At 40.9% G+C, this 13,441-nt stretch overlaps 1 protein-coding gene across 1 annotated transcript in view; it reads right to left on the bottom strand.

Annotated features, from left to right (window-relative positions):
* Positions 1–13,441, bottom strand: part of ARHGAP10 (Rho GTPase activating protein 10) — a 262,121-nt gene that overhangs the window by 40,397 nt on the left and 208,283 nt on the right. The window contains exon 19 of the mRNA XM_038755281.1: positions 8,292–8,442. Within this exon, the coding sequence (XP_038611209.1) occupies positions 8,292–8,442 (151 nt within the window). The remainder of the gene's footprint in view (positions 1–8,291; positions 8,443–13,441) is intronic.

Raw genomic sequence — 13,441 nt, 5'->3', positions numbered from 1 at the left:
CTGTAAAATGGGGATTTTACATCCTGTTCTCGCTCCCCACTTAGACTGTGAACTCCACATGGGACAGAGATTGTATCGGACTTGATTGCAATGCATCTACCCCGGGGCTTTGGTACAGTGCTTGACACATAGAAGGTGCTTTAAAATTCCACAACAATTATTATGATTATTACTGATGATGACGATGATGATATTTGTTAAGCACCTCCTATGTACCAAGCACTGTTCTAAGAGCTGGGGGGGATACAAGGTAATCAGGTTGTCCCACATGGGGCTCACATTCTTAATTCCCATTTTAAAGACAAGGGAACTGAGGCACAGAGAAGTGAAGTGACTTGCACAAAGTCACACAGCTGACAAGTGGCGGAGCCGGGATTAGAACCCATGACCTCTGACTCCCTCTTGACCGTAAATTCCCTCTAGATTAAGCTCACTGTGGACGGTGAACTTGTCTACCAATTCTGTTATATTGTATTCTTCCAGGCACATACTGTTCTGCACAAAGTAAGCACTGAACAAATACAACTGATTGGCTGAAGTCTCCAGACCAAGTCTCGTCCTTCGACACCATTAGGTTAGGACAACGTGGCTTCATTCCGGTTCTTGTTATTTTTCAAACACTGCGGGAAGCAGTAAAACTATTATCCTCTCACAAACACTTAGTAGCACTCTACACAAGGTAAGCGTTCAAAAAAATACAACTGATGATGATGACGATAAAACCCCAGATAGCATTTTCTAGTCCCTTTCCATCTTGATTTCAAGACGTAAGACAAACTTGATCTGCCAAAGTTACATTTACATACAAATTCTTCAAATTAAAATGAGAGGGGATCATTGTTAAGAAGTAATTACATCTGAATGATGGATCTTTTTTTTTTCCCCACAAGGAGAGCCCCTTGTCCAGTTTGGAATTCGGAGTACTAGAAATTCCAGTGGGTGCCAGCTTCAGTGTGGGTTGGCCATCCCTGGGCAAGCTGACCAGACAACATTCTTTTCTAATTTAACAGGCCTTGCGTCTAGGGCCGGGTTCAGACATTGGGCCACACGGAGGTGGGAAAAATTTTCCACCCCATTTCGTCCCAAATGATGTCTCAACGCCAACTTCTGCGGGTTAAGCCGGGTAATCCACCGACCCCTCGCCCACGTCCTGCCTCTGGCCGGGAACTCCCTTCCCCTTCTCATCCAACAGACTGCCACTCTTCCCACCTTCAAAGCCTTATTAAAATCACATCTCCAGATGGCCTCCCCAAGTAAGTCCTCATTTCCCCTACTCCCTCCCAAGTGCAACATCTCTGCACTTGGATCTGTACCCTTCGAGCAGATGATATTAACCCCACCCTCAGCCCCAAAGCCCTTCTATACGTACCTGTAATTTTTTTTAAGTCAGTGTCCCTCTCTAAACAGTGAACTAATTGTGGGCAAGGAATGTCATTGTTTTGTACTCTCCCAAGTGCTTAGGGTAGTGCTCTCTCTCTGCACGCAGTAAGTGCCCAATAAATGCCACAGATGAACTGATTGGGCACACAGCCTAACATAATGCCACCACACACGAGTTGGCCCGAGTCCTACCAAACCCCCGAAGCTAGATTGCTTCTCCTGGAGGACCCTTGTTTGCCAACAGTCCTTATCCCAGAGGCACTGTACAACCCTCTGGGATACCTTAAGAGTCAGGTGCTGTTCTTCGTTCGGCAAGGGAGAGGCTGGGCCCTTCAAATTTCTGACAGCAGCCATCCCTTTCGTCGGTGCACCCTGGGCCAGCTGGTTCACTAGCTTAGTGTCTAAAGCTGGCACTGCTTGAGAGTGGCTTTTAGGGCTGGTTTGTTATGCAATGGTAACGGTGGTCCGCTACCAAAGCTGAACAGGCTCTCCTGCAAGACCTGGTAATGCCCACTAGCTGCCCAGAAGGGCCAGTTTTGTTGCTGCCAAGCAGTCCACCATGACTACAGCCTGCCACCTTCCAGCTTCAGTGACGGTGGCTACCAGTCAGCAATGCTAGGCCTTTGTGGCCCCGGAGAACAACAACATATGTCAAATCAATTATCCACCTCCTTATCCATCCCTGCTCACCTACACCCCTTTTGTTTACACCCCTCAATCACTTTCTTCCTATCTCCTCTTTCCCTCTAATCCCCCAACCCAAACCACTATCTTTTCTCTTTGGTCTCTTTCTCCTGCCCCTGGAGGTTTCATTTCTTTGCTGACAAATTGTCACCTTAATTTTTTTATAAACCGTATTTAAGAACTTACTCTGTGCCCAGCACTTTACTACATGCTGGAGTAGATACAAGATGATCTGCTTGGACACAGTCCATGTCCCATTTGGGACACACATTCTTAACACCCATTTTACAAATGAGGGAACTGATAAAGAAGTTTAGTGATTTGCACAAAGTCACTCTGCAGACAAGTGGTGGAGTCAGGATTAGAACCCGGGTCCTCTGACCCCCAAGCCCTGAGTAAGGACTGTGTCTAACCTGGTTATCTTATAACTACCACAGCACTTACTACAGTGCTTGGCACATTGCATATACTTAACAAAATACCATAATTATCATTTTTAGTTAATATTTATACAGTGCCTTAATATGCAAGCATTGGACAGAAAAATAAGTCAACACTACACCAATTAATATCTAACTGTTAAAAAGAAGAAGTTGATATGAAGACAAAGAAAGTCTTTGTTGATTTTTTTTTCATTTGGATGAATCATTTTCCATCCTTAATAGAAATATTTAAGATGAGAAACAGAAGACAATAAATACATCTTGTCTCTCAATAAAAGAGGTTTTCTAAGGATTCGAGTTGCTGTGAACAAATGTTTAATATGCATTGAATTTTATTCAAGGCACATCACAATCAGTATTTATCACAAGCTGAGAATGTAGGAGAGAACTTGAGAATGAAATGAGGACATAACAGGTCCTTTTATCATTTCTTTTTAGAGTCTCGGCATAATGGCTTATAAACCTGAATGCTTCAAATATGTTATCTGAGGATGACAGCCAAACCAGTTCTCAGTTCTAAAGGGTGTAAGATATTAAATGTCATTTAACAACATTAATACTACTAATAATAACAATAATCATAATAATAACACTTGTTAAGCACTTAATATGTGCCAAGCACTGTTCTAAACACTAAGGTAGATTCAAGTTAATCAGGTTGGACAGAGTCCCTTATCCCAAAGTAAGAGGACGTAGGATTTAATCCCCACTTTACAGATGTGAACTGAATGGCAGAGAAGTTAAGTGACCGGCCCAATGTCCCACAGCAGATACGGGGCAGAGCCAGCATTATTCATTCATTCATTCATTCAATCACATTTATTGAGCGCTTACTGTGTGCAGAGTACTACGCGCTTGGGAAGTCCAAGTTGGCAACATATAGAGACGGTCCCTACCCAATAGCGGGTTCACAGTCTAGAAGGGGGAGACAGACAACAAAACATATTAACAAAATAAAGTAAATAGAATAAATATGTATAGAATAAATATGTACGAGTAAAACCCAGGTCCTCAGACACACAGAACTGTGCTCTTTGCACCATAGTATGCTGTGTCTGCTTCAAAATAAACTTGATTCATTTCCAAAATATGGAAAGGTGGGGATATTGCTGAAAATATAGCGGCTGAAAGTTCAACAGCAAATTTAAACTTTGACTGAATTCAGTCTTATTTCCTCTTTCAGTCCTATCTGAACCAGCAAATCCTTTAAGGCAGCAAATATCATTTTTGAATATTTTGCAATACTTAAAACACCTTCATATAATAAGCAGAGAAAATTAATATGCTATAAAAACTTGTTATAGTTAGCTTTTATCAAAATACTTGAGTTATGAGAGATTTCTTTAGCATAACTGGCCTACCCAATACTCACTTCAATAACCCTACTGCTTGTTGTTGCAAGTTCTGCATGCTGTGGGGAAAAATAATGACCATCAGAAAAAATGTTTTCATATTCAAAACTGGCTCAGACTCTGTGTTTTCAATCCACTGAGAGGATCTTATAGCCGGTTATCTCTCTGGAGCAGCTGATGGTTAAAGGCTTGTTTCCTCTTTCCTAATGACTTCCTGATCTGCTTGACACTCCTTCGTTATACATGCTCAAAATATTTTCCAGTGCTTGGTACCGCTCCGTCTCTAGGAGTCTCACACTTGTTGACAGTAGCCCATTTTCTCAAACAGCATCATCCGCGACAAACAAAACTTCTTATACACTAAATCTTTGACACAGAATCACAAGACTTGGGGGATTAAACAGCCATCCAATCCTTTCACGGAACCACAACAAGCCCACACTAAATATCTGTGTTCGCGACTGGATGTAATTTGTCCCGGATTTTGCTGATCTAAGGTTTGGCCAATGCTCCCATCCTCACACAGGCCACTAAATAAAGGCAGAGGGAGGGAATAGCTTTGTGCGTGATTTCCCATGGAATGGCCACACACAATAGACACCATTTCTCAAAGGAAGTTATAACACATGGGTTAAAGATCCAAGGAACCAGCAACACCTGGAGCGGGTCCTTACCACCCTTCTTTCCTGCCCGATGAGAAAAACAAGGCAAACAAAACCATAAAACAGTCCGGGAGGGCTAATTGTTTGAGACCTTTTGGACTGCTGAGGTGACCACACAATTAAGCCTCTGAAACATATATGCAAGGCCCAGTTGGCACAAATGGATCCTTATGTACTTTAATGAAGCAACTGTTATTACATAGATACTCGGGCCTTGCAAGGCCTGGTTGGCACGAATGGATCCTTATGTACTTTAATGAAATAACTGTTATTACATAGATACTCGGGCCTGCTGAGAGACCATCACAGTCTATAGTCTCAAATAGCTTTTTTGCAATGCTTTTCCTCAATGCCCCACCTTATTTCAAAGCTCTGCTACTTTTCCTTTTCCCCACAGACAATAGTTTTATTTCCTAATTTGCTTTCATCATACAGCCCACTGCCACTCTGCCTAGCATTGTGAAATACTAATGCATGAAAATCAGTTACAGAATCTATGAAAGTCACCTTTTCCCTTGAGAACAACGGTAACTATTGGGATCACTCAAATTATAGCTTCAGACAGTGAAAACCCTGGGGGACAAGAAGAGTGTTTTTTTCAAAACAATCTACCGCCATGTGTTTTTTCTGTTTCATTTTACAGTCTGTCCAGTTTTTACAGCCTTATGACTTTAGCGATGGATCAAAAATACATTTTCTTCTGCCTTGGTAAGAGGGACAGAAGCAGTCACAGCGCGGGGCCTTCACAAAATGGAAAATGCTGGGAAGGCTGCGAGGCGGTGACTGGGGCCATGGCCATGAGCCACTGAGCGCTCAGGAGCCCACACTCTATTCCTCTAGCCCCATCACACTACTGCCTTTTTTATTTTTAATTTGTTTTTGTCCTTGTCTTTTACGTTGAGTGTTTGATTCCATGTTGGTCATCAGTCCCCTTTCCCATTTTTATTCTTAGATTGTGGCTTCATGAGGACCAGGGTCAGTTTTTAATTCCATCTGGGTGGACTGCCCCAGCACTTAGTACAGTCCTTTGCACACAGTAGGTGCTTAAAATAAATATAGTAACTACTACCCTTCTAATTCTAGCACTGGCTTTCATATTAAGAAGTAGCATAGCTTCTTGGAAAGACCACAGGCCTAGGATTCAGGACACCTGGGTTCGAATCCGGAATACACCATTTGTCTGTCATGTGACATAGGGAAGACATTTAACTTAACAGTTCCTCATTTCTTCATCTGAAAAATGGGGATTCAACACCCTTTTTCCCTCCTCCTTAGACCATAAGTTCCAAGTGGGACCAATATTGGGTCTGATTTGATTGAATTGTATCTACCCCTGGGCTTTGCATATTGTAAATATTTAAATACCACAAATTTTATTATTATTACTACATGCTCTGTGCCTTGATTTCTTCACTCATCCAAAAGACGAAACAGTATGGAGTCACCTTACAGAGCTGTTTATCAAAGGTTCATTAAAAAAATGTAATTTGCAAAATAATATTAATGGCATTTATTGGGGACTAACTGTGAGCAGGACACTGTACTAAGCACTGGAGAGAGTATAATACTTAAGAGGAACAGATGATCCCTGCCCACAAGGAGCTTACAAAAATACACAATGGGATATAAATACAAGGTAAATCATTAAAAAACGAAAAGAATGGAGTGAGATGACATTACAGCCTTTCCTCCTTTCTGTTTATCATGTTATCTACCACAGCGGTTGGCATATAGTAAGCACTGAATTATCATAATTATTCCTTTAAAACCAAAGGTTTCATGGCTATTGCCTGAAAAATAAGGTACTCCTAGGGTGTTCCTACCAGGTAAATGATGCTTCAAGGAGTGTATTCAAAAATACGGACAGTGGCCTCCTGCCCACATTCTTATTCACGTTACCAAATCAATTTGATGGATGCTCTTGAACTATTCCATGACTTTTCCATATCCTCCCCCTAGCCTGGAACTCGGTCTCCCTCCATATACACTAGATCACCACTCTGCCTACTTTCAAAGCATTATTATCACTTCTCCTCCAAGAGGCTTTCCCCAATTTAACCCTCTTTTCCCCGCTTCCCTTTCTCTTCTGCATTGGTTATGTCCTATGAATCTGTGACCTATGAATTTAACATTTTCACCCCACATCCAACCCCAAAGCATTTCCCTACATATCTTTAAGTTACATACTATAAATTATGTATTATATTAATGTCTATCCCTTTCTCTAGATTGTAAGCTTGTTGCAGGCAGGGAACGTGTCTGGTAACTCTGTTACACTGTTAAGGGCTTAGTACAGTGTTCTGCGCAAAGTAAGCGTTCAATAAATACCACTGATGATGATTACGGCATAGCCACCGTGAGACTACATTGCTGCTGTCATATCGCTGGAGCAATGATTCGTTATTGGATACCTTCAGCACCAAACACGCATCTAAATCAAGTGGGCATCTTCAACTCCCCAACACGCATCTAATCCAAGTTGACCCTGAGAGTACCTTTTTATCCTTTTTATTACAAGAGGGTGTTTTTGTTTGTTTCGTTAAATATCACCAGCTTTCAAATGATTCCAAGGCTGGTAAATCAGTTTACCATATAACCTGGCCCAGTCAATTTTGATCCTTAATTAATAATTCTGGTAAAACTTTCCTGCATTTTTATCAGTAGAGGCTGAAATGACTAACTAGAGTAAAATTAGGGGAATACATATAAATTATAATTATTTACGCTGTCCCCAATCCCTATTATCCTGTATTGCTGAGAGCTGCCTATAAGATGACATTAATTTATAGAACATTTTAACTTTGTTTTAAAGAACTTTTTAACAAAGACAGCAATGTTTCCTCTCCCTAGTGAATTGGGAAGTACAGCAGACGGGCTGAGTTCTTTTGCAGACATTTCATAGAGCCAAACTGTCTAGGTCAGTTGTGTTGGAGTAATTTCTAAGTTACTTTGTTGTAGTCACAGGCATCTTTGGATCTTCACTGTCAAGTGCCAACTGAAAGCGGTTGATTAATCGGCCACTTACTAAATTCTGAATGAGACTATAGGATTTAATCCTCCCTCCACTGCCTACTCCTACAAGCGTCTTTCTCTTGCACAGCAAAAAGAAGTCAGAGATTGATTTTCAGGGCTTTTTTGTAACTAGTTAATAAATAAATGAAAATCGGTAGTGGGGAAGGAAGCGGGCTGCTTAGAAAAACGAGATATTACTTTCCATTTTAAAAAGACATTGGTGGGACTGCTAAGAATGAGAGAGCAAAAGCGGCCTCCGCAAAAACACTCTGGAGAACAGTCAGGTGGGATCACATCTCTTACCCTGGTGATCCAACCACCAGCACCACTGATACATGCACCAGGACACGGGCTTTCCCTTGAAATCCTTGCATCCGAGAAGGCCAGGGCAACATCAACCCCAACAGACGTAGAGTGCATATATGGTAGCAATATTCTCCAGAGCGATGAATGGCCCCTTATCCTGTGATCTAGGTGGTTTTAGCATGCATTTTAGTCCCACTCCAATTTTGTCAGGCATGTGTAATTTCACAGGTCACGCATCCCTCCCCAGAAAAGAAAATCCAATTGTCTTTTCAAAGACCATCCACAGGAATCAAAAGTCCTGAATTTAAGACTTCTGTTTCGCACCTGATTTGTGACCTACTCCTATATCTTTCTCCCCCAAAAGAAATTAAAACACAAGATGGAAAACTACAATCCTGATATTCAGCACTATTGATCGGCTGCCAAGTTTCGGAATATAATTAACATCTTACCATCCTCCAGCTCAAGACAAAGATTGTATACAGCCACGGGCCTCTTATTTCGTTGTCCCTGCCTCTTTGATTGCCTTGGTGGCGCATTTGGAGGAGATATTGACATAGAGGTTGGCTCAGAGAGCGTGGCATCAGGCAGGGTTCGGAAAATCTGCAGTCAAGAACACAGAGGACATTAATAATTTACCATCATCAGCAACCTGTGTAATGCAACTATAAACCATTATCAAATAACATTTGTTTTGGAGTTCATTCAAGGAAGGCAACAGCGCAAAATCCATTCCCTCATATTTGGGAAGCCCGCTGTGGGTCTTAACATTGTTTTTATTTTTTTGGATAGGAGGGCTGAAAAAAAAATCCCATTTGAAATTAAATAGCAAGCACAAGCATTATCTATGCATTCATTAGCTCTCCACTATCCCAAGATCTAATCCCAATGGCTAATTATGCTTGCCAGCAAAAGAAGACCCACAAAAAAATAAATATGCTAGGTTTGTGTATTGGTTTGTAAACAACCAAAAATGAATAGTCTCCCATTCTATTGAAGATGATATTTATGCCAGAACTTCCCTTTCAATTTTCAAACATGCAAGGAGAAACATTCCAAATCACACAGACTTGTTCAACTGACGTGTGCACTTGCCAATCACCTTTTGGATACGTATTTAAGATTGTATAAATTAACCACTGAATGAACTTCACAGGCTTTAACAACTTGCTCATTAAAGGCATGAACAACAAGAATAAATTTCTCTTTAAAATCCCTAGGAGATTAGCACCTAATGCATTCTCAAATGTCATTTTCTGGGCATCACAAAACTAATTAAAGTTGTTTCTTATTAGTGAGCTTTATCGCTGTGGTGAAAAAAATATCTGTGATATTGAGATGGATGGAGATGAACATGGAACAACCATGGCTTGAGGAATCACAATTCTGTAGCTTTCTGTCATATGGAACTTACAGCAAACAGCCTTGAAACTCCTTCGGTATTCAATGAAGAACGTCATGTCATGTAATCGAGTACAAAGACAACAGCACAACAGGTAATACAATTCAGAGAGTTGGCCATTCCTCAGATGGCATAAAAGAAGCCAAGTATCCTCAAGCCTTTCATAAATGATATCAACACAATAAAAGCCCAAGGGGACTTTGTTCCTATCGCAAAATTACACTGACACATTCAAACAAGGAGGAAGAGCCAACCTATGTAGACAGGAAGCAACATTTATACACTCTATATGCAACAATATATAATAAGGATGTCATTCTGAAAGTTTGATTATGAAAAGCCCAAAGTCATTTCAAATAGTGCCAGATACGCTAATGATTTTTAAATATTATTTATATGAAATTTAGTGGTCTACAGTACCATACTGCCCCCTTATGTGCAAATGCCACAAGAGTAGTTTAAACCACTGTGGGAAATTATTCACTTGTGAAAAATTAATAATAATAATAATAATGGCATTTATTAAGTGCTTACTATGTGCAAAGCACTGTTCTAAGCGCTGGGGAGGTTACAAAGTGATCCGGTTGTCCCACTGGGGGCTCACAGTCTTAATCCCCATTTTACAGATGAGGGAACTGAGGTCCAGAGAAGTGAAGTGACTTGCCCTAAGTCACACAGCTGACAGTTGGCAGAGCCGGGATTTGAACCCATGACCTCTGACTCCAAAGCCCGTGCTCTTTCCACTGAGCCATGCTGCTTCTCATCTCTTGCTCCTTCTGCTAACCCCTTAATCCAAGGATTCTGTGAGAATATAGCTACTGACTAATCAGCGTTTTATCCGTTTTAAAAATCCTTTCTCCTAAAACTCGTCTACAGCTGTATTTGTTCTTTCCAACTAATCTACCTTTGATCATGGTGAAGGGAGTGGATGGAAAGAAATAATTAAGAAAGGTGTTATGCAGGGGAGCGGAAGGGGAAGACAAGAAGGAAGTGAAAACAGGATATTGTGGAAGAGAGCCTGGCTGAGAGTATCATTCCATGGCACTGGGAAAAAAATTTCCTTGGCAATTAACATTTGTCCTCTTCAAATATAGCAATATGACCCATTACTGCAACAAGAAATTAAATAATTCACATAGCTATCACCTAAAATAAAATTAGTGGAAAACTATACTAAAAGAATGGATATTGGATATAGGCAGAGGCCTTTCCTAACTTCTCTCCCTCAGGGATTTGATATTCCAGGCTAGTTTTTCCCAAGGTTCCTCCACTGAAAGTAGTCTAGTTCTCTTTTCCAACCCAGCCGATGGATGATGCAGCATGGCTTAGTGGAAAGAGCACAGACTTGGGAATCAGAGGTCGTGGGTTCTAACCCCACCATTTATCAGCTGTGTGACTTTGGGCAAGTCACAACTTCTCTGTGCCTCAGTTACCTCATCTGTAAAATGGGGATGAAGACTGTGAGCCCCATGTGGGACAATCTGATCATCTTGTAACCTCCCCAGTGCTTTGCACATAGTAAGCGCTTAACAAATGCATTTTTTTTATTATTACCTCATCTTGCTCCTCTCCTACTACAACCGAGCCTGCACACTTCACTCCTCTAGTGCCAAACTACCCATTTTACCTCAATCTCATAAATCTCACTGCCAACCTCTTGACCACATCCTGCCCCTGGTCTGGAACTTCCTCTCTCTTCACATCTGACAGACAATTACTCTCCCCAACCTCAGAACCTCACTGAAGGCACATCTTTTCCAAGAGGCTTTCCCTGACTGAGTCCTCATTTCCTCTTCTCCAATTCAGTCCTGCATCACTCTTGCACTTGAATTCTTTTTTTACCCTTCCCACAGACCTTATGTACATATCCATAATTTACTTATATTAATGCCTGTCTCCCCCTTTATTCATTCATTCAATTTATTGAGCCCTTACTGTGTGCAGAGCATCGTACTAAGCGCTTGGAAAATACAATTCAGCAATAGACACAATCCCTGTCCACACCAGGCTTTAGATTGCAAGCTTATTGTGGGCAGGGGACGTTTCTATCAACTGGTATATTGTACACCCCCAAGTACTTAGTACAGTGAGGGAACAGTGACGGCACATAGTAAGCGCTCAATGAATACAATTAATTGACTGATAATTTTCCTCATGAAATTCACCATATCTCCTACAACATGGGTGTTGCATTCTTGCAAGCCGATAAAGGAAATTACTGTGGTAGTGCTCACCATGTCCAATACCGCACACATCAGCAAAATGCTTCTTCCAAAACAATGGTGGGCTATATACCCAAACAGGTGAGCTTTGTCGGCTGAATGTTCCCTCCTAAAACCTTATGAAAATTCTAATTAAAAAATAGTGAAAACCACTGTGACACAATCAAAGTGCTCTGTCAAAAACTTCCACAGCTCAAATCAAAACAATTGGGGTTAAAAAAAAAATACTCAAAGTTAGCACTGTCCGCACTACTCTAGTTTTAACTAGTTGCGAAACTTTTGAAAGTTTCTTGATACTACCAACTCTCCCATAACAAACCCTACATTTTTTCAGCCAATTCCAAATGCTGGCACCCAGATGAGATCGAGTAAAAAGTGACAGAAGCCAGTTTGAAATCATGTTGGCCTTCCGAGTCATCTCACAAGAGAATTTGTGAACACAATCTGCCAGCTCCTCCCAGAAAAAAATCACTCTCTGGGAAATGAATCTGGCAGATGGAGGGGAACTAAACATTCTCAGCAAGGCACCATTTTGTAAATTACCCCTGCAGCACCCTAATGGTACCCTTGTGTCCTTCCAGACTTAATGCCTGACATTGTGAATAGGTTGAATATATTCCTGAAGTACCTCCGAGAAGTCATCATTGGGGCAGGAAGGGAAGTGTGGTGGAAAAGATATGAGAAAAAAAAGAACCATGAATTCACATGTGGCATCCTTTGAGGATTGCTCTAGCACTCAATTTATTAAAGTCAAAATTAAGTTCCTCCTCCTACCGCACTTAGGCCTTCATTTTATCAAATATTAGACGGCTCCTCTAGGGGCAAAATCATTAACAAAAATTTGGCTAAGGTTTTAGCAAAGCAAATAAGACACTTAGTCACAAGGCTCAAACCCTATACTTGAAAGAATAAACCAAAAATCACTTATGGAGAGCAATAATCCCGCAAATTAAGTTTCTTCCAACCCCATTCTCCTGGAGAGGGGACAGTTGAAACCGCAGACCTTTTGAAAGAATAGCGATGGTGGAATCTCCTATCAATCAATCAATTAATCGTATTTATTGAGCGCTCACTGTGTGCAGAGCACTGTACTAAGTGCTTGGGAAGTACAAGTTGGACAAAAATGATGGCTAAGTCTCAGTCCAGTCACAAAGACTTTGGGACACAGAATCTGTGCCAAGGGACCGCAGTGCCAGCATTTTAAAGTGATACCGCAGCCAGTGGCCATTTGCTTCAGGAGTTTGCCAACTGTAATCACTTTTCCCTCACGCAAAGTGTGATCATGCAGGTAGTGAAATACTGCATAGCAAATCTTTAAACTGTATATTATAATTTATGGATTTATTTATATTAATGACTGTTTCCCCCTCTAGACTGTAAGCTCACTTTGAACTGGGAATGTGTCTGCCAATTCTGTTGCATTATACTCTCCTAAGTGCTTAGTACAGTGTTCTGCACATAGTACGCACACAATAAATATTGATGACAATGACTATTCACTTGTATATAAAATTAGATCTAGCAATAATAAGGGGAAGAGGAGAGAAAAAGAAAAAAGGAGAAATGAAGGGGAAAAGGAGGAGGAAGGTAAGAGGGCATTTGGAATGCATATTTGTAGTATTATTGCACTCTCCCAAGTGATGCATCGAAAATCGAAAAGCAGCATGGTCTAATGGAAAGAGCATGGGCCCGAGAGTCAGATGATCTGGGTTCTAATCCCAGCTCTGCCACTTGTCTGCTACGTGACCTTGGGTAAGTCACTTAATTTCTCTGTGCCTCAGTCATTCTCATTTATAAAATGGGGAGGAGCTATGTCCAACTCGATTATCTTCTATCTACCCCGGCACTTACTACCTTGACTGACACTAGTTTATATATATATATATATATATATATAAAATTCAGCATGTCAGCTGAAAATTAAGAATGGCCCCAAACAGATCACTACAGTGCATCACAATCACAAAAAAAAGTACTC

This window comes from Tachyglossus aculeatus, chromosome 12 (genome assembly GCF_015852505.1).
Source record: "Tachyglossus aculeatus isolate mTacAcu1 chromosome 12, mTacAcu1.pri, whole genome shotgun sequence".
NCBI classification, from domain to species: domain Eukaryota; kingdom Metazoa; phylum Chordata; class Mammalia; order Monotremata; family Tachyglossidae; genus Tachyglossus; species Tachyglossus aculeatus.
This window is presented reverse-complemented; position numbering and strand designations above follow the sequence as displayed.